This window comes from Hirundo rustica, chromosome 20 (genome assembly GCF_015227805.2).
Source record: "Hirundo rustica isolate bHirRus1 chromosome 20, bHirRus1.pri.v3, whole genome shotgun sequence".
NCBI lineage: Eukaryota > Metazoa > Chordata > Aves > Passeriformes > Hirundinidae > Hirundo > Hirundo rustica.
The window spans coordinates 10,551,828-10,570,574 of NC_053469.1; the positions used below are offsets into that span (position 1 = coordinate 10,551,828).

Below are 18,747 nucleotides of genomic sequence, written 5' to 3' on the forward strand. Positions count from 1 at the left end.
AATGTCTCAAACTCCTGCTCAATGCTTTTTGAAAATACTCTCTCTCCAGATCTGCCTCTGAAAGCTGCATTGGTTCTTTCCCTCTGCTCTGTACCTGCTCACATCTGTGGGAGCCGGAGCAGATTTTGGAGACATGATGACTTCATCTGTTGAAAATGAATTACTTCCCTCGGGGGCTGCCTGACAAAAATTTGGAAGGAATCCCAGTGCAGGAAATGTACTTGGATCTCTGTGTAGGATTGTTGAGAATGATCAGGACCATCCTGTATTCTGGGTAAATGAGATCTTGGGTGTTCTTCGCCCGGGAGGTGCTTGGAACTTGAAAGCAGCAGTTGCTGCAAGAAGCCACCCGTCTGTGTGGAGAGGAGCCTGGGGAATGCAGGGCACTGCTAATCACACAATCAGAGCCTCATTTCAGTTTGAAATTAGCTCTTCTCTGAGAGCTTATCTCTGCCCTCCTGCTCAGAGCAGGGTCAGCTTTGTGGGACAAGGTGTTGCCGTGCCCTGCCTGCTTCCAGTGCCCCTCTGGGCCTGTTGTAGTGCTTAGCCACTCCCACTGTCCCATCTGTTTTACTTTTTGGCCTGGCTGGAATTTCTGTGAGGATCTGACTCCATCTTGTCTGTGGTACCCCCAGATAAAACTGAAGAGGGGATTATATTCCCCTACATCCAGCCAGGCCTTCCCTACGCTAAACAAGCCCTGCTCCTTCAGCCTCTCCACGTGCTCCAACCCAGTGACCATCTCCTGGAAGCCCAGCATGGTTTGAGTCGGAAGGGACCTTTAAAGCCCCTGTGGGGGTGAGCTTTACCACAGAAGCTGTGTGGTGTGACTCTTCTGTTTGCCACTTGGCCGTGGCTGTGTGAGGCGCACAGGAACATGGAGCAGATGCATCCTGTCACACAACATTGTTCAGCTGCTCACCACAAACCAGCAGCTTCCTCCAGGTTGCCCAGAACAATCAGCTCCCTGTAAGGAGCCCCAATACAGAGGCAAGTTGACTTTAAGAGTTGCCTTTGCCTTGATCCCTGCCAGCGATATCCTAAGTTAGACTCCTTTGAATTGCCTTTTGGAAGAGGCTTTGGGAGGCCGGGAAGCTGAGCGTCCTGATTCACAGAGCGGGAGCGAGGCGGTGTGAACATGCCCCAGGGAGCCGCAGTGCCGAGGCTTTCTGAAGGAGGATCAAGCCCACTTCCCCGGCATTGATGTGGTGATGGGCTCCCGAGCTCGGGAGTGTGGCTCCGGCAGTGACGCACTGATTGCTATCTGAAAGCCGCGCTGCTGGCCTCTCAATGGAGACTATTCTGGTCTTCTCGGTTCAGGAATTAGTGCATCCGAGTCCTCGGTGCCTGTGAGCAAGGGAGCAGCTCGAGTGATGAGAAAGCAGCGTGTTTTCAGGGTGTTCTCAGGGTGTTCTCGGGGTGTTCTCAGGGTGTTCTCAGGGGTGTTCTCAGGGTGTTCTCAGGGTGTTCTCAGGGTGTTCTCAGGGGTGTTCTCAGGGTGTTCTCAGGGTGTTCTCAGGGGTGTTCTCAGGGTGTTCTCAGGGTGTTCTCAGGGTGTTCTCAGGGGTGTTCTCAGGGTGTTCTCAGGGTGTTCTCAGGGTGTTCTCAGCATGTTCTCAGGGTGTTCTCAGGGTGTTCTCAGGGTGTTCTCAGGGATGTTCTCAGGGTGTTCTCAGGGTATTCTCAGGGGTGTTCTCAGGGTGTTCTCAGGGTGTTCTCAGGGTTGTTCTCGGGGTGTTCTCAGGGTGTTCTCAGGGTGTTCTCAGGGGTGTTCTCAGGGTGTTCTCAGGGGTGTTCTCAGCATGTTATCAGGGTGTTCTCAGGGTGTTCTCAGGGTGTTCTCAGGGGTGTTCTCAGGGGTGTTCTCGGGGTGTTCTCAGGGTGTTCTCAGGGGTGTTCTCGGGGTGTTCTCAGGGTGTTCTCAGGGTTGTTCTCAGGGGTGTTCTCAGGGTGTTCTCTGGGATGTTCTCAGGGTGTTCTCAGGGTGTTCTCAAGAGGTGTTCTCAGGGGTGTTCTCAGGGGTGTTCTCAGGGTGTTCTCAGGGTGTTCTCAGGGGTGTTCTCAGGCTCTGGTTGTGGGTGGTGGCTGTGGCCAAGTGACTGCTGCTTTCACAGGAAACCTTGCTCAGAATGGAGTGGAGAGAAAGCTGCCCTCTTTTATCCAAGGGAGAGGATTTCCCCCCTCCACTCTGACCTTTTGAGAGACCCTGCCTGGAGCATGGGGCCCAGCTCTGGGATCCTCAGCACCACAAAGGCACTGACCTGTTGGAGAGGCCAGAGGAGGCCACAGAGATGGTCTGGAGCCCTTCTGCTCTGAAGCCAGGCTGGCAGAGCTGGGGGTGTCCAGCCCGAAGAGAAGCTCCAGGGAGACCTTACTGTGGCCTATTGAGACTTGAAGGTGGTTTATGAGAAAGAGGGAGGGTCTTCACATGGGCAGACAGTGACAGGACAAGGGGAAATGGCCTTAAGCTGAAGGAGGGCAGTGTTAGATTAGACATTAGGGAGAAATCCTTTACTGTGAGGGTGGGGGTCCCTGGCAGTGTCCAAGGCCAGGTTGGACATTGAGGCTTGGAGCAGGCTGGGATAGTGGAAGATGTTCCTGCCCATGGCAGGGGGTAGAACTGGATGGGCTTTAAGATTCCTTCCCACCCAAACCATTCTGTGATTCCAGGATTTCTGTAGGCTCTCCAGAAAGCAGGATCCCCCTCCCCTTAGGGAACAGGCTGTGGCCCTGGTCTAAGCTGGCTCTGAGGGTCCCAGCTCCACCCTTATGCTTCAAGGAGTTTCCTTCAGTGACATCTGATGGTGACACTGCATCACCTCCCCATTCTGCACAAATCATGGAATCTTTGAAACAGAAACTTCTAGTGCAAAGCCAATAAAGTTCATAGTGACAGTACCACAGTGTGCAGAGAATGTTTAAGCACAGGTGTCTGTACCTGCCACACCACGGGGAATTCAGCAGTGCTGTCAGTGCCCTCCACTGCTGACACGGGTTTGTCCTTTTCAAGTCTGGGTTTCTTCTTCCCCTTTTAAAATTGCTGACTCTAAAATATTCTCCTTGACATTTTCTCTACACTAGCCAGAGGGGTTTTTGTTGATTCTGGAAGCACTTGAAAACAGGGGAAATTGGCCAAGACATTCAAAAGTTAAATTAAAATCCGACTCTGCAAATAGCCAGTGTCAGTGGTGTGAATAACATCCCTCTTTGGGAAAAGATGTTGAGGCAAAGGGCAGAATTGGCTGGGACTGAAATGCAGCTTAACACATACAGATAAAACTGATCTAGGGTTGGATAGGGTGATTTCCAAGGGAGATACTGGATATCTGGTTTCAAAATTATTGGTACCAATGGAGATATGATTGATGGGTTAAGGTCAGGACATTGCTGAGCTTGCCCTGCGTGGTTGGTGTGAGCTTTGTGAAGCCTTGGCGGTGAGAACAGGATTTACGGGTAGGAAATCTGCAGCAGTCACTGTGGAAAGCTTTAATCATGGATTATTGTTGGTGTCAGGGGTTTCTGTGTGCTCCTATGGATTAAAGAATGTATGATATGTCTAGAATTCCAAGAGGGATGTAAACAAGCCTCATGCTCTATAGAATCTTTTCCTGCTCAGAGGTGTCTCTGATGTTGATCAGAGCACCTGTGCCAGTTTCCTCTTGAGAAGTGTTCATTTACCGACAGCAAAGCACATGAAATGTCATCCCTGGTGAAACATTGCTCTCTGCATCTGTGCCCACATCTTCTGGGGCCAAAGTTTCCACATTCTTGCCTCTTGCAGAGCGGTTGCAGTGGAAGCTTTTCCCCTTTAGAGCAATGCTAGTTTTTTTCTTTTTTACAGTAAAAAGACAAAGCTATTTTCTGTTTCAGAATGCAAGATGGGATATCTCTGGAGAGCTTAACCTTCTTTACAGAGTTGTTTTTTGTGGTTGAAAGAAGAAATCCGTTATCATTAAAATAATATTAAAAAAATCTGCACCTCATTATTTCCAGAAATAAAGCTGCCACAATGAGATTTATTAAGAATTGACTCGGGGTGAACTGAAGAGAGCTCCAACACCAAAGAGTTTGTGCTTTAGAAAAAAGACAGGAAGACAATAGGATGGACACAGAGGGAGCAAGAAGAGGGAATTGCTCTGCAATGTTAGTAAGAAAATATGCTCTTTTTGGGAAGGACTCTGAGAAGTGGTTTGGCAGATGTGCCGGAGGGTTTCACTCAGCCCCTCTTCACGTGTTCAGTGCTTGGCTGAGCTCAGTCACAGAAGGCAGAGAGGAGAGAGAGGCACAAAGGTCAGGACTGGCACGGCCAGGGGAAATGTAGAGGGCAAGCAGGAGAACGTGTCCTGTCCTCTTCCTGCCCTGCCCCTTCCCTCCTGTACCTGAGCTCCTGGGGAGCTGCTGGATCCCTGTCCTGCTCCCCCTGGCTCCTGCTGTGCCCCCAGCCCCTTGGGAACAGCAGTGAAACTGTTCCTCCACATATCCACGAGAAGAGCTGTGGTTTGGCATTTGGCAGTCTCTGGGATGCAGACAGAGTGCCGAGGCAGCAGTTTTTGCGAGCAGGCTGCTGCTACCTGGGGTGCCAGATCCCTCTGAGCTGTTCTGAGTCCCTGCCCTCTCCTGCACCTTTGGGTGGGGGTCATTTTGTTTTCTCCTTGGCTTTCTGTTTCCCTTCCTTTATACCTTGGGGCCATCAACAGATTTGTTTCCTGATCTCTGTGTCTGCTTTGAAGACAAATTCTCACCTTTTAGTTACTGAAGGAATGTGAGGCATGAGGCCCCATGGCCACAGCCTCCCACCTAGCTGGGAGCTGTTCCCACATGCTGGGCAGGGGGAGCAAGGTGCTGCCCTCCCTGGGAGCAGGCTCAGGCCCTGGAGGAGTGTGGCTGGGCAGCACAGGGCAGATGGCAGCGGCGTGGGCAGGGTGGGGATGGACTTCCAGTGCAGATCTGAGCATTTCACTCCTCTGAAATTCTCATTGTAGTGCCAGTCCTAGAGCTACAGCTCCTGGGCCACCATATAGGGTTTCAGCTTGTTTTAGCAGTTTTCTTGACAATATTAACATCAAGGGCAGATCCAGAGCAGGTCAGAGAGGAGAAGTTGCTATGTGGCTGTGGGGGCTCCGGGGTGTTTGCAGCACACGTAGGCTGGCTGGGGAGGAAGTGGGGGAGTTCCCACCCCATGGAGCTGGTGTGACCCTCGGTGTTACTGTGTTTGTATTTCCTCTTACACCTGCACCTCTCAGAGGTGGATGAGGCAGAAGAGCTCCCGTGCATCCAGCTGTCACCGTGGGGACTGTCACTGCCCCTCGCAAGTGGCTGCTCACCCCTGCCAGGGTGGGCACTGTGCCGTGATCTGGCCAGAGCCGGGGTTTGGGTTTAAACCACAGGCAGGGTGAGTCCTTGCTGGTGCCCCCAGGCTCTGCAGTGGGCCAAGGCACTTCCCTTCCTCCGGGGAACAGCGTGGGGCAGGGAATGTCCTATAGTGCCCTCCTTGTTTGCAGGTGTGAACACAGTGACATCTGAGAGTGTGTTTTTCTCAAAGCAATGATCCAGTTCTCACTTTCACAGGGGCCTTGAACAGGCACAGAAGGAAGAACTCCTTTATGCAATCACTGTTCACTCCAGCTGGATGTGGGACTCACAGCACATTTCATCCAGCTGAATTCCAATTCAGCTTCCAGCCTGGCTTCCACCCACAGCTGTGCCTGGTGCTGGGGGGTTCTGGAGCCCCCATCTCACAGCACTGGGGGCAGGGGGCTGTAGGGTGATGTCAGCCTTTTCCTGGCTCTGAACACCACTTAGGAAAGCTTTGCTGATGTGCCCTTCCTACCACCTAGGATGACTGGCAATCCCAACAATCTGTGCAAATACTTCCAAGGATGGAGGAGACCCCAAACCACCGTCTGCCCTGGAGAGACAGGGAATGTCTATCCTAAGAAGCCATCCCAAGAAGATGCTCCAGGGTCTGGAGCCCCTCTCCTCTGGAGACAGGCTGGGGGTGCTCAGCCTGCAGAAGGCTCCAAGGAGACCTTTCAGTACTTAAAGAAGGCCAATAGAAAAGATGGGGACAGAGTTTTTAGCAGGACATGTTGAAACAGATCAAGAGCTGATGGTTTTGAGCTAAAATAAGGGAGATTCAGACTAGATATAAGAAACGAGGTTTTTACAACGAGGGTGCCTCCTGTGACGGGGAGAAACTCCCAGGATGGAAGTTGCACTGACAGTCTGTCTTCCCCCCCTGCCCTTGCAGAGCACAGTTGGGGAGAATCGGTGGCTCCAAGGACACCTGGTGCAGTTGCTGCTCCGGCACTGTGATGTGCCCAGCGCGGCGCGGTGGGCGCGACACTGCCAGGTGCCCCCTGAGATGCTGCCTCGGGCTCTGGCTGAGGAGCTTCAGAAGCTGCACATCCAGGACAGGTAAATCCCCAGTTTGGTGCCTTTTCCATGCAGATTGCTTGCTGTACAAACACTGTATATTCGCTTAAAATTGTCTGCCATGATGCGTCTTTGGGAACAGAAGTTTGCAAAGGCTTCCCCCATGTACTTGGATCCCACTGTGGCCCTGCACATGCTGCATTTGTTTGTCATAAGCCTGGAAATGTCTGTGAAAGGGGCATTTAAAACTCTTGAGTACACAGAAGCTCTGTGAGATTGCTTCATGGTGCTGGGGGTTCTTACACTTCCTCTGCCAGTGCAAATATTTATCTATTTTACTGAGGTGATTGCAGATCTGTTGAAGTTTTACTAATTATTATTATTTTTTTTAATGCTGATGATTTTGGGAAGGTCTCATAGATGGCCTTGAACAGTTCATGTTCAGGGATTCTGGTTTTGTGGAGCTGCTCTTTCTCCTTGTGCAGATCTGCACTTGTTCAGGCACTGTGTCACTTCAGGAAATACAACACAGATGTAATCACCCTCAAAACACTTTTCCAGGGGGTCCATGGCTTTTTTGGAGCACAGGAAACTTGTCTGTCTTGGACACGCTCCTGTCTTGTTCCAAAGCACTGCTGGAGCTGCCCTCCTCCTCCTCCTCCCTCCTGAAGCCACAGCAGCCACCAGTCAGGAGCCAGGAATTTTTTTCCATGAGGGATAAGCCCTCAAAACACAAAGAGGTGATCACAGGTGTGTGGCTGAGCCACAGCCTGTGTATCTAGAGATAAAACCCTTCACTACATCTCTGTGCTGTGGGAATCCTGTGCTGTGGAGGGAAGGCAGGTGAGGGTGTGCTCTGCCTTGTGTGAGGAGCTGGAATAGATGAATAAACCCCTTTGTACTGCAGTTTACTCATCCAGTCGTGATACCTGCTGTGGTAGCTGCTATAAAGTCAGCAGAGCCATGGAACCCCATAAAACATTCTGGCTGCCCTGTCTGTTGAGTAACACAGCCACAGGTTTCCCAGAGGGAGTTCACACTGCACACAACAAGGTGGCACCAGCATATAAATGACATCATCTGTCTCTGGTCACACCACAGAGGGCTCCTGAGCTTTGCAGGTGAGAATATTCCTGGAGGCCTGAGGCTGCACACCTTCATTAAATATTTTACACAAATATTGACTTCCCCATGCACACAAACCCACAGGAAAGAGTGTTTGAGCAGGGAGAGCTGCTCTGCCACAAAATTGGGCACACAGCCTCCCAAACATAAGGTTACTAAGAGTTTCCCAAATAATGAACCATTTCAAGTCTCTGTGGGAAAGAGACGATCCAGAAATGCGTGATCTGTCCAAGGAGCTGGATCTTTTCAATTAGTTTCTTTTCTCTGAGAAAGAGCTGAGTGTCATGGGGAAAGAGAGTGTCAGGGTGAAATAAGGGGAGTAAAACTTACCCCTCTTGCTCCAATCCAGGATTTCCCCCTGGCTTTGCGTGGCTTCAAACAATTGCATCTGATTCTGTGCAGGGTAGAAGAGGTCACAAAAGCAGATAATTATGAGTCCAGTAAGAAGAAGGACTATTACCAGCTTCCTATTCCACGGGAAAACATTCACTTTCTGCAGACATGGGAGGAGACACTGCAGTGCTGGGAGAAGGTGCTGCAGGTGAGTGTTACCTGGGAGCTGGAACTCCATGTCAGGCTGAGACACAGAGCTGGATGTGGCCACTCCACCCACTGCCTACCTCGCCAAGCCAAGAACAGCTGCTCCTTTAGGCTGGTCTGATTTGGGGAAGATGTTAGGAAGTGTGCCAGAGAAGGTTCCCGTGGGTGACACAGGTGCTGTGAGAGTTCCCTGTGTCTGTGGCATTTTGCACAAAGAGCTGCAGGTGCTGGGAAGGAAATGTTCATGTCCTGGACAGACTCCCCTTGCTCCTCTCAAGGACAGGCAGGCTCTGGGTGCAGAAAGTGTCTGTGTTGCAGCCTGGGCAGGTCGTTGGTGTGGACATGGAGTGGAAGCCTTCTTTTGGCATGGTGGGGAAGCCCCGTGTTGCCCTCCTGCAACTTGCACTGAAGGATGAGGTGTTCTTGTTGGACCTGCCACGGCTCCTCGAGCAAGCTGAAGCTGAGGGGGAGAAGGACAAGCTTCCCCATTTCATCCAGATCCTCTATTCAGATGCAGCCATCACTAAACTAGGTAACACCCCTCTCTCCTCCCCACCTCGGGGCTTCACACAGCTTTTGAATGGTCATCTTTGTCTTTCCTAGATCCTCTTGGCATTGTCATTCCCTAAATCCACTTGCCATGGAACCAGCTTTTGTAGCCCTGAGTGTTCAGGCACTGCCAGGCCAGGAAGCAGTAACTACGAATGGTTGTGTAGCTGGGAATGATAGAAATACAGGATCAGAGAACCACAGAAAATCCTGAGCTGGGAGGGACCCCCCCAGGATCACCCAGCCCAGCCCCTGACCCTGCACAGACACCCCAACAACCCCACCCTGGGCATCCCTGGAGCGCTGTCCAAAGGCTCCTGGAGCTCTGGCAGCCTCGGGGCTGTGCCCATTCCCTGGGGAGCCTGGGCAGTGCCCAGCACCCTCTGGGGGGAGAACCTTTCCCTCATCTCCAACCTGAGCCTGTCCTGGCACAGGTCTGTGCCATTATATCTCCCCATTTCAGGTCAGATCCAAGATTCCTCATTTAATTTACACTCTCAGACTTGGGATTGTCCTAGCTCTGTAGTAATCCCCTACTGACACCCAGCCTTCAGTGGTTCAGTTAATTCTGGTGGGCAGAGCTGTCTGGGTGTGCTGTACCTGTCCCAAAGCTGCTGTGCTGGACACCAGAGATCTCTGAATTACCACTTTGTTTTTCGAGGCTTTTATCAGGAACTGCTAAACCTGGATTTCAAGGGCAAATTCATAAATATGTTTCCCAGATTTTAAGTAAGTTGATCTTAAACTCAGCATTTTTCATTCACCTGTCTTCTCCCTTGATCTGCAGGAGTGTCTCTTGGGAACAGAAGACACAGGAGCTTGTCTTGTTCCCTGTTTGAACAGTCTTCCCACTAATGCTTATAAATATTTTGTCAGCACTTTGACTATGAACTAGAAGAAGCTGCAGTGCATTAACCATAATTTGAGTCTTCCTACCTGTGTGATTTAGGCTTTTTTTTATCTCCAGGTTATGGGATGTCTGGAGACCTCAGCAGCCTAGTAGCCACATGTTCTGCTCTGAAAGACACAGAGAAGCAAATGCAAGGTGTAGTGGATCTTCTTGCAGTGGACAAACAGGTACGGATAAACACCTGGAGATGTGGGAAATGGTGTCTGCTGCATGTGCTGGTGGATAACTGTCCTGAATTCCCAGCACTGTCTGTTTGCATCCTGGATTGGCAGGGAGATGGCTGCATGAATAAAGAGACCATTTCCTCCAGAGGGTTTAAGGTGTTGGGATTCCGTAAAGGAAGACAGAAGTATTTTGTTTTCATCAACTAAAAAGTTAAAGCTTATAATACTGACAGCTTTTTCATAGCCTTTATAAAAGCTGTGAAAAGCTCTTGGAGACCCAGCTCCATTCAGCCAGGACAATGTTTCTGAGCACAAGTTACACTTTGGAAGAGGAAGTTCTTGTAGAAATTCTGCTCCTCCAAGGCCATGCATTATCAAAGCAGATATGATGGAGTTAATGATTTGTACAGAACTCTGATGCTCCTAGGAGGGCTGCTGGTGGGTTCAGCACAGGAATTTCTGGTTAGCTGAAGCACAACTGTCCCTGGGTTTGCACACAGGAGCTTTCAGCAGTCTGCAAAAGTGTTCAGCACAACTATTTTAATGGGTGAAGTGTACAGAGTGTGTTTGAGGCTGTGGGTTGAGGTGAAGCAGATCTTTGGGACTGATTGCTTAACCTGGGAAGTGCTGCAGGGGCTGACATAGCTGCCAACAGCCATTGCCTCAGTTTAAGCTGAGAAGTGGCAGCTGCAGGAAGGGCTGCTGCCCAGGCTGTCACAGGAATGCCTTTTCCCACCAGGACTAGGAGCAGAAAGGTGCTGAACTGCCACTGCTGGCTCTTTATTGAGTGGATGCCCAGCAGCCTCTAGCCTGGTGTGCACCCTGCAGACCCCTAAGGAGCCTCATCCTAGTCCTGCTGCTCTGGTGCAGGGCTGTATGAGAATGCCATTTTTTCCCTTTCTTGGCTATGGAAGAGATTTCTCTCCAGCAAGTGTGTTTGTTAAACAAATAACCCGGCGCCGTGTTTATCTCGTGCCACCCCAGCCCTTGTCTGAGGGCTGGGGTTCGAAATGCCAGGCACGAGATGGATGTGCTAGGGCTGTGCCTGGCCCCACCAGCGGGAACAGGAGGTGGTTTGGGAGCTGCTTCCTAACCAGGTGGTTTCTATCTTTTTGTTTCCATCAGCTGCAGTGGGGGAAGGACAGCCGGAAGGTCGATGGACTGTCCCCGGAGCACAGCCACGAGGAGACAGGGGTCAGGCAGCCGGAGAAGGGACTCAGCCTCCTGGTGCAGCATGTGCTGGGGAAGCCTCTGGATAAAAGAGAGCAGCTGTCAAACTGGGAGAAGCGGCCGCTGAGAGAGGAGCAGATCCTCTATGCAGGTCTGGCCCTGGCTGGGTGCTGCAGGGGCCCAGAGGAGGCTGTGTTTGGCTGCTCTGTCCCCAGGAAACTTGTTAAGTAGCAGAGGAAGAAAATGGCTTTGCAGATTAGTTCCTGTTCAGAGGAGTCAGCACATGTTTTGTTTGTCCTTTTGAGGAAATGACTTTAATGGTTGAAGTTTAAACTGTCCAGTGATTCATTATTTCCCTCATGAAGGAATTCCTGTGCTTTGCAGATTTTGTCTGATGAAACATCACCTCGGTGGAAACTCCTGTCTGTAACTGAAAGAAGGAAAGTCCACTTCCTTCTGCCTCATTTCACTGCCTTCCTGGGAAACAAATGCTGTGTTCATTTGTTGCAGTGAGGTGCTTGTTAGAGCTGGGTTTGAAATGGGCAGAAGTGGTGTCAGAAACTGCAGCACAGACTCAGGGCTGTTGGAGGGACCCATAGAGTTTATTGCTGATTACCCCAGACTCAGAAGTCTGGGTCTAAATCTTTTCCTGGTGCATCAAAGGACAGTCTGCTGATGCAAACCAGCCCTTTTGTTAAATTCGACTATCCTTGAAGCTGACACAGTTCCCACAAAAGTTAATCACTGGGACTTGTCAGACTGGCTGGGAGAGTTCTCCCGTTGCCGTTGCAGGGAGCAGCAGCACAGGGCAGTGAGTGTGGGCAGGTGATTACAAACAGCTTGGGCAGTACCTGCTCAGATACTGCATCTCCTGGGGAAGTTCCCTTCCCATCAAGAGGTGTGATAAGGAGCTGTGGGCAGGCTCGGGGACAATGTTCCTTCCTGTGAGGAACGGGGGCTGGAGCAACCTGGTGGTGGTTGGAAGAGCCACACTGCAGTTTGCATTGAGTTATTGGGTTAGAGTGGAGATGGCAGAGCCTGTCTTTAGGAGCGCCTGCCTTGACCCCCTGTGACTGTGGGTTCAGCTGTGATGCTCAGTGAGTCAGTTCTGGAGCTGAGGGTATGACCTGAGGCAGTTGCAGCTTCACAGTTGTTCACAATGGCTTTTACAAAGGTGGGGGCTCTTCTTTGCCTCAGGAAAGCCTCTGGTTCACTTTTGAATGAGCCTCATATGAGCTGAGGCTCACGTTCTCTTCCCTGCAGCTTCAGATGCCTACTGCTTGCTGGAGATCTACGAGAGGCTCTGCAAGGACCCCGAGAGCTTTGGTCTGGGTTCAGACCTGACAGAAAGTCTGGTGGGAAAACAGAGCAAAAAACCCAGGGTAAAAAAGCAGCTGAATAAACAAGAAGCACCATCACCTTCTGGACAGGTTTGTAAACATCTTCAAAGCGCTGCTTGTTGCTCAAGACCCCTGCAAATCACATGCTGCTGCTCTCAGTCACGCCATTCGCTGTTCTGAGGACTCTTGCAGCAAACATCCTCCTCTCCCCTCCCTCCTGGGACACTGTGCTCTCTCCTTGGCCTGGCTGGGTCCAGCTTTCCCTGCACTTTGAGGTTCACCTGTCTTTGCGCAGTGTGGGTGCAGATCTGTGCACAAAGCCCGGTGAGCCTTGCTCATGAAAATGTGCCTTCCACATTTTGAGTTTGGATTCTGTGGCCAAGGTTTCAAAACTCTTACTTCCTTACTTTTGGTTTTTACTGAGCTTCCACACCTTGCTTTCACACTGGGAATATCTCCTTTATTTTGTTTGGAGTAGAAGTCTGCAAAGTTAAAAGCAAATGATCCATCAAAAATGCCTTTCTGCTGAAGGCTTGTCTCTGCCTCCCTGCCCACCATCACATTTCATAAGGGGCCTCTCCCTGAGGTTTGTGTTGTGGCAGAGCCTTAAAACTCCACCAGAGGCATGCAACTCTGCTTAAGTATCTTGGAATGTGGCTGGTGCCTCTCAGTAATGAAGTTTTACCTTTAAAATGGAACCATTCATTGGTTTGAGCACCTTTGGAAACCTTGGCACAAATCCCATTTTGTTGCTGCCTGAGAAGACTCACCGTGTGTGTCTGTGTATCCTGAAGAGCCCCAGGTGTGTGTGGAGCTCCTGATGTCAGTGCCCCGCTCCATGGCTGGGCTGAGATGCTGCTGTGTCCACCTGGGTGTAAGTGTGCAGCATCCACTCCAGCAGGCAGGAAGACATGGAGCTGCTCCCTGAGCGCTGTGTTCACGGGAACACAGTCAGAGCTGGGTGGCTGCTGCAGAGGTGGGGAAAGTGAGCACTTCAGGTTTCAATCACCTTGGAAATCCACAGGACATCTTTGTGTTCTGTCATCAGCCAAGAGGCAGTTGGTAAAACCTGGACTTGGACACCAAAAAAAGCAGACTTCTGACTGCATCCTGCAGGACTCCAAGCTCTCTTTCCCAGTGTTTCCTGGTCCGCTCTCTGAAGTGGGGCTAATGACTATGCTCCTTTATAAGCTTTTTGCTCTCTGCTGGCATGAAACATGAGAAAAAAAGCTCAGTTTGACAATGCTGGCCACTGGATAAACACTGGCTGAGAGCCAGCTGCAACTTCTGCACATCTGTTTGAACAGCAGCAGCAGCCAGGGATAGTGTCTCCAATGGCCTCAGCTTCAGGAGGGAGCTCCATCCCTTGTCACTGTGCTCTGATGACACGGCCACATCCACCAGGATCCTGCAGGAGCTGGTGACAGCCCAATCTGCCCAGTGCTGCAGAGCCCTGGGTGCAGGGACCAGCTGCTGGGAGCTGCAGTATCACACCAGTGCTGCTCCTGGACCTGAGCTGGTTCCCATGGAGAGCCCAGGTGGAGCTGCCTGGTGTGCCACAGCATTCCCAGCTTGGGGCCGGCTCCTGCAGAGCTGATCTGCAGTGCTGGCTCCCTGCATAGCTCCTGGCAGTGTCCTTCAGTCATTCCAGCTGATTCAAGTTCCTGGAGTCAAAAGCTGGACACTGGAAGTCCCTTAATAACTTCCCTTCTCCATGAATTTAGCTATGGTACTTTTGGGACCCTCCCAAAGCCAAAGTCCTCCAAGTGCAGGAACTCCCCCGGCAGCAGACATTTGAAATAAAACGAACAGAATTCAGGCACTGCCTATTTTTAACCTTGGAAAGGTAACAGAGTTGACATGGTTGCTTTGTCTACCTGTTTCTCCCTCTGTCTGTTCTGAATCATAGCTTTGGCACATGTTTATTATTGCAGACTAATTTAGGGGAAGAGCAGCCTTGACTATGTTTCTATGACTTCTTGAAGCTGAATGTGCAGAACACTGGAGGCCAGGCTGGCACTTCTCCAGGGAAAGCCTGCAGGTCCCTGGATCAGGTGTCCAGCTGGTCAGAGAGAGAATGGCGAATTCAGAATCAGCCCCATCGTGTTCTGCCCCCTGCCCAGGTGTTGATGGCAATGTGGAAAGGTTGGGAAGGAGGATCTAGAGGTGCTGCAGAGCATGGGGAGGTGGTGACACAGGTGGAAGGAGGCAGCTGGATGTGCTGTGGTGGGTGAATGAACGCAGGGAGGAAAAACACAAATGTACTGAGAATCAGCCTTCTGCTCCTTATGGATCTCCTGCCTTTCTCTAGGAATGCCAAGGACCCAGAACAGAGCCCTCACGCCCCCCTGCCCCCATCTCCCCCCAGGAGTTCAGTGTGGTCTGTGACAACATGCTGCAGGGCCTGGGGCGCTACCTGCGCTGCCTGGGCGTGGACGTCCGGCTGCTGGACAATGAGGATGACCACAGGAAAGCTGCTGAGGTGAGTTCACAGCTTCCATCTCCATGGGGACGTGATGGGGCTTACTAGGAAGCTGCACTGGTGCTCTGGCTGCAGGAGCTGCCCCGTGGGTCTCTCCTTCCATCCTCGTGCTGAGTCCCAGCTCTTTGGGTTACCCCGAGCTCTGGCAGCTGAAATCAGCTGGTCCCTGCAGTGGTGTATGGCCCTGGTTCTGTACTTCCAGGAGAGAGGAGGGGAGCAGAGACTGCTATGATCTCACTCTTACATGTGTCTGTGTCACTGGCAGCTGGGGCAGCTCAAGTCATGAGAAGAATGCCAGTGGAGGGCAAAGATCATAGAATCACAGAATGGTTTAGTTTGGCTTGGAAGGGACCTTAAAGATCATCTCCAACCCCCAGAGATGTGATCAAGTGTCTTTGGGGAGGCTGTGTGTTTGCAACAAGACAAAAGTCAGTGAAAGGAGCCAACATTCACTTAGCTCTCTAATGCACTCCAGTCTGGGCTTACGGGGAAGGTGTTTGTGTGCTGTGTGTCCAGGTCAGTGGGGCAGAACCGTAATCCAAAGATGGCTGTTCAGTACCGAAGGGAGAGTGTCCTTAATCGATGTAACATCCTGGCTGGCCTTGTGAGGTGACTCAAAGGTGATCACTGCCACAATTTGCAGTGATATTTGGGAAAGGAAGAAGGGACTGTGAGTGTTGCTCTGGGCTCCTGTAGCAACTCTGCCCCTCTGCCCACCGGATGAGAGACAGATGTTGCCTCATTTCAGATCTATTTCCGCTATCCCAGGAGTGCAGATCACAGAATCACAGAATTCCCTGAGCTGGAAAGGACCCACAAGGATCACTGAGAACAGCTTCTGGCCCTGCACAGGCAACCCAACAGTCCCACCCTGGGCATCCCTGGCAGTGCTGTCCAAAGGCTCCTGGAGCTCTGGCAGCCTCGGGGCCGTGCCCATTCCCTGGGGAGCCTGGGCAGTGCCCAACCTCCTCTGGAGGAAAAACCTTTTCATGATATCCACCCTAACCCTGCCCTGACACAATTTCAGGCCATTCCCTCAGGTCCTGTCCCTGGTTGCAGAGAGCAGAGATCAGTGTGTGCCCCTCCTTTTCCCCTCACCAGTAAGTTGTGGCTTCAGTGAGGTCTTCCCTCAGTCTCCTTTTCTCCAGGCTGGACAGAAGTGTCCTCAGCCATTTCTCATACAGCTTCCCCAACAGGCCCTTCACCATCTTCTTTGCCCTCCTTTGGACACTCCAATGGCCTAATCTCTTTTTTATATTGTGGTGCCCAAAACTGCTTTCAGGGCTCGAGGTGAGGCCACCCCAGCCCAGAGCAGAGCGGGACAATCCCCTCCCTTGACCAGCCTGTGATGCTGGGCCTGGTGCCCCCAAGGACACAGACGTCCCTCCTGGCTCCTGGGCACTGCTGGCTCACATTCAGCTTTCTGTAAACTAGAACACCCAGGGCCCCTCCTGTGGCACTGCTCTCCACCATCTCATTCCCCTGTTTGTTTGTGTATTCAGGGTTGCCCCATCCCAAGTGCAGAATCTGGCATTTTCCCTTGTTGAACTTCTTATGGTTGGTGATTGTCCAGCTCTCTGATTTGTCCAGGTCTCTCAGAGGGCCTCCCTGCCTTCGAGGAAGTCAACAGAGATTTCCAGCCCACACAGTGTGTGCTATCAAATATCCATGGGTCACCCAGCCTGGTGTGCAGGATGTTTCCTCTTCAGATGTCTGCTTGGCCTGAATCTGGGGCAGGCTCTAACTTCTGCAGAAATAATTAATATCTCCTCCCTGCCAAACTTGCACAAGTTATTTAAACAAACTGGTTCTCAGTACCTCCCCCCAGAGCCCCATCTCCACTTCTCATCCCCGTCCCTTATCGTGCCACGGACAGGATGTTTGACATTACTTTCTCCATGGTGACCGGACAAACATCCTTTCACTATCAAAAGCCCTTGGAGTGTTACTGTATTGCAGAGCCTTTGATCTGGGCTTGAATAATCAAAGATAAAAAATAGACTCCTCCCACTCTGTTTTATATCTGGCTGGTCCTGATTGAATCAAAGTTGAATATTGACCACCCTACGCCCAAAAACTCAGGTATGTTATTGCAAAGGCCAGCAGAGGGTTTGGATCCTGGTCACTGAGTACAAGACAGATGGTTTGGGTGTTGTCCCAGCACAGTCTCAAACTGGTGTCACTAGGAACACCTGGGAGTGTACAGCATTAGAGCTGTATTGCTTGTCATTGAAGTCTTTTTACTCAAATGATTTATCTTTCATACTACACTTCTCCTTGTGCTGAGAACTCCTGGCATTTCCTCCTTATTGTTCTCATTCCTTTTCTTCATTAAAGTAGCTTCAAGTATTGGTGGGCAGATGGGTCTGGTCCTTCACCCTCCATTATTTGAGATCAAGCTTAAAAGCCTGAAACTTTCTCAGCTGTACTTGGGCAGTTATGGATTTTATTTCTTTTTTTGTTTAGGCTAGCACATGTGGCAGGAATTAGTTTGGCAACCCCCATTCCCACAGATGTGAAAACCTTGTCCCGTGTTCTGCTTTGTGTTGTGCTGTTATTGACTAAATATTTTATCTTGGACTTGTCATGGTGAGTTTATCGTGCCGGATCTGCAGAGGTGTGAGAGCAGGGCCTCTGGTGCTACAGTCCACTGGATCTTCTCTGGCTGACCAGATTTAGTGGTGGAGTTGGCAGTGCTGGGTGAATGGTTGGACTTGATGACCTGGGAGGTCTTTCCCAGCCTTAATGAATCTGTGATTCTGCAGTTCTGTTTATCTGCTGTGAGATGCTAACAGCTTGGAGTCTGTGATGTAATGGTGCCATTTAATTAGGACTTTACTGGAGAAATGACAGATTAAAGTTGCCTGTCATAAGTGCAGGTACAGAAAATCTTTAAAAATCGAAAAACAGTGGAAATTCATACTGAAAATGTCTCTGGTTAAATCCATCCTCGTGTGAAAAGGAAATAATTCACAGGCTGTCCTTACAGAAGCATTTTAGCTCCTGTCCATGAGCAGCAGCCTCTCAGAAGGGCAGTGGGGGTGGTTTTATTAAACCTTCTCTTCTGTTTTTCCCATATTACCTTGCTGTCCTACCTGCTGTAGCACATGCACACACCTGTGTGGCACAGCAGGTCTGCAGCTGGGGGTGGAATTAGTTCCAGATGTGCTGGACAAGCTTGTTTACCTGACATAATTTGTAGCCTGTGCACTGAGAGCTGGTGGGACCCGCCACATGCTGTCCCCAACATATCCTTGCCCGGCAGCACTGCTCAGTCCTGCACCTCAGGCAGGGCCTTTGCAGGACTCTGGGCAGTGGCCCAGACTGGGCCAAGCCTCTCTGCTGTGTGGCCTCTCTGAAGAAGTGCTGTGTGCATCCAGCCATTCCTCCCCAGGGACTCCAGCTCCAGGCAACCCATGGGGTAAAGAATGTAGAGATTGCATCTCTGGGATGCAGCAGGTTTTGTGTATGCAGGTGCTGTTTTGGGGTGATCCACCCTTTGCCTTTGCACTTCCTCCTATAAGCAACATGTTATTTGCAATTAATACAAGTTTCTTTACTTGGAATCGTGCCTGTTGTGTTCCTATGCGGGTCTTTCATACCCCATCCCTGGAAAATTCCAGGTCAGGTTGGATGGAGGCTCTGAGCAACCTGACCTGGTTGAAAATGTCCCTGCTCACTGCAGGGGAGCTGGAACAAGATGACCTTTTAAAGATCTCTTCTAAACCAAACTATTCTATGATTCTATCTTGTCTTCTGAAAACTTCTCTTTGCAGAGAATCTTAAACCTATCTTTTGAGTTTTCCAGGTAATTGGAAGGAGATGGAAAAGAGGATGTTCCTATTTTCTCTGCAGTTTTGCAGAATCAGGCAAAGCAGTGGGATCCTTCTCATATTAACCTTACTGGATCACCCAGCAACCTGAGTGACTGCAGTAGATCCTGCAATGCTGTACCTCAGGGGCAGAACAAAAGTTTTTAAGAAAATGTTGGTAGTCTCTTAGGTTTCTAATAAGAGACTCAGTGTAATCTCAAAGCTGCTTCGGTTGAATTCTGGGTTGGTTTACTTTATTTTTTTTAAAGGACTTTGCTCT

The 18,747-nt window shown here is 50.6% G+C and overlaps 1 protein-coding gene across 8 annotated transcripts in view; it reads left to right on the forward strand.

The window, feature by feature from the left end:
* EXD3 (exonuclease 3'-5' domain containing 3) overlaps positions 1-18,747 on the forward strand; it is a 142,446-nt gene that overhangs the window by 115,656 nt on the left and 8,043 nt on the right. For all 8 annotated transcript variants that reach the window (XM_040083532.2, XM_040083537.2, XM_040083538.2 and 5 more), the window contains 7 exons: positions 6,251-6,417; positions 7,903-8,041; positions 8,359-8,572; positions 9,557-9,666; positions 10,789-10,984; positions 12,097-12,263; positions 14,485-14,655. In XM_040083532.2, the coding sequence (XP_039939466.1) occupies positions 6,251-6,417; positions 7,903-8,041; positions 8,359-8,572; positions 9,557-9,666; positions 10,789-10,984; positions 12,097-12,263; positions 14,485-14,655 (1,164 nt within the window). The remainder of the gene's footprint in view (positions 1-6,250; positions 6,418-7,902; positions 8,042-8,358; positions 8,573-9,556; positions 9,667-10,788; positions 10,985-12,096; positions 12,264-14,484; positions 14,656-18,747) is intronic.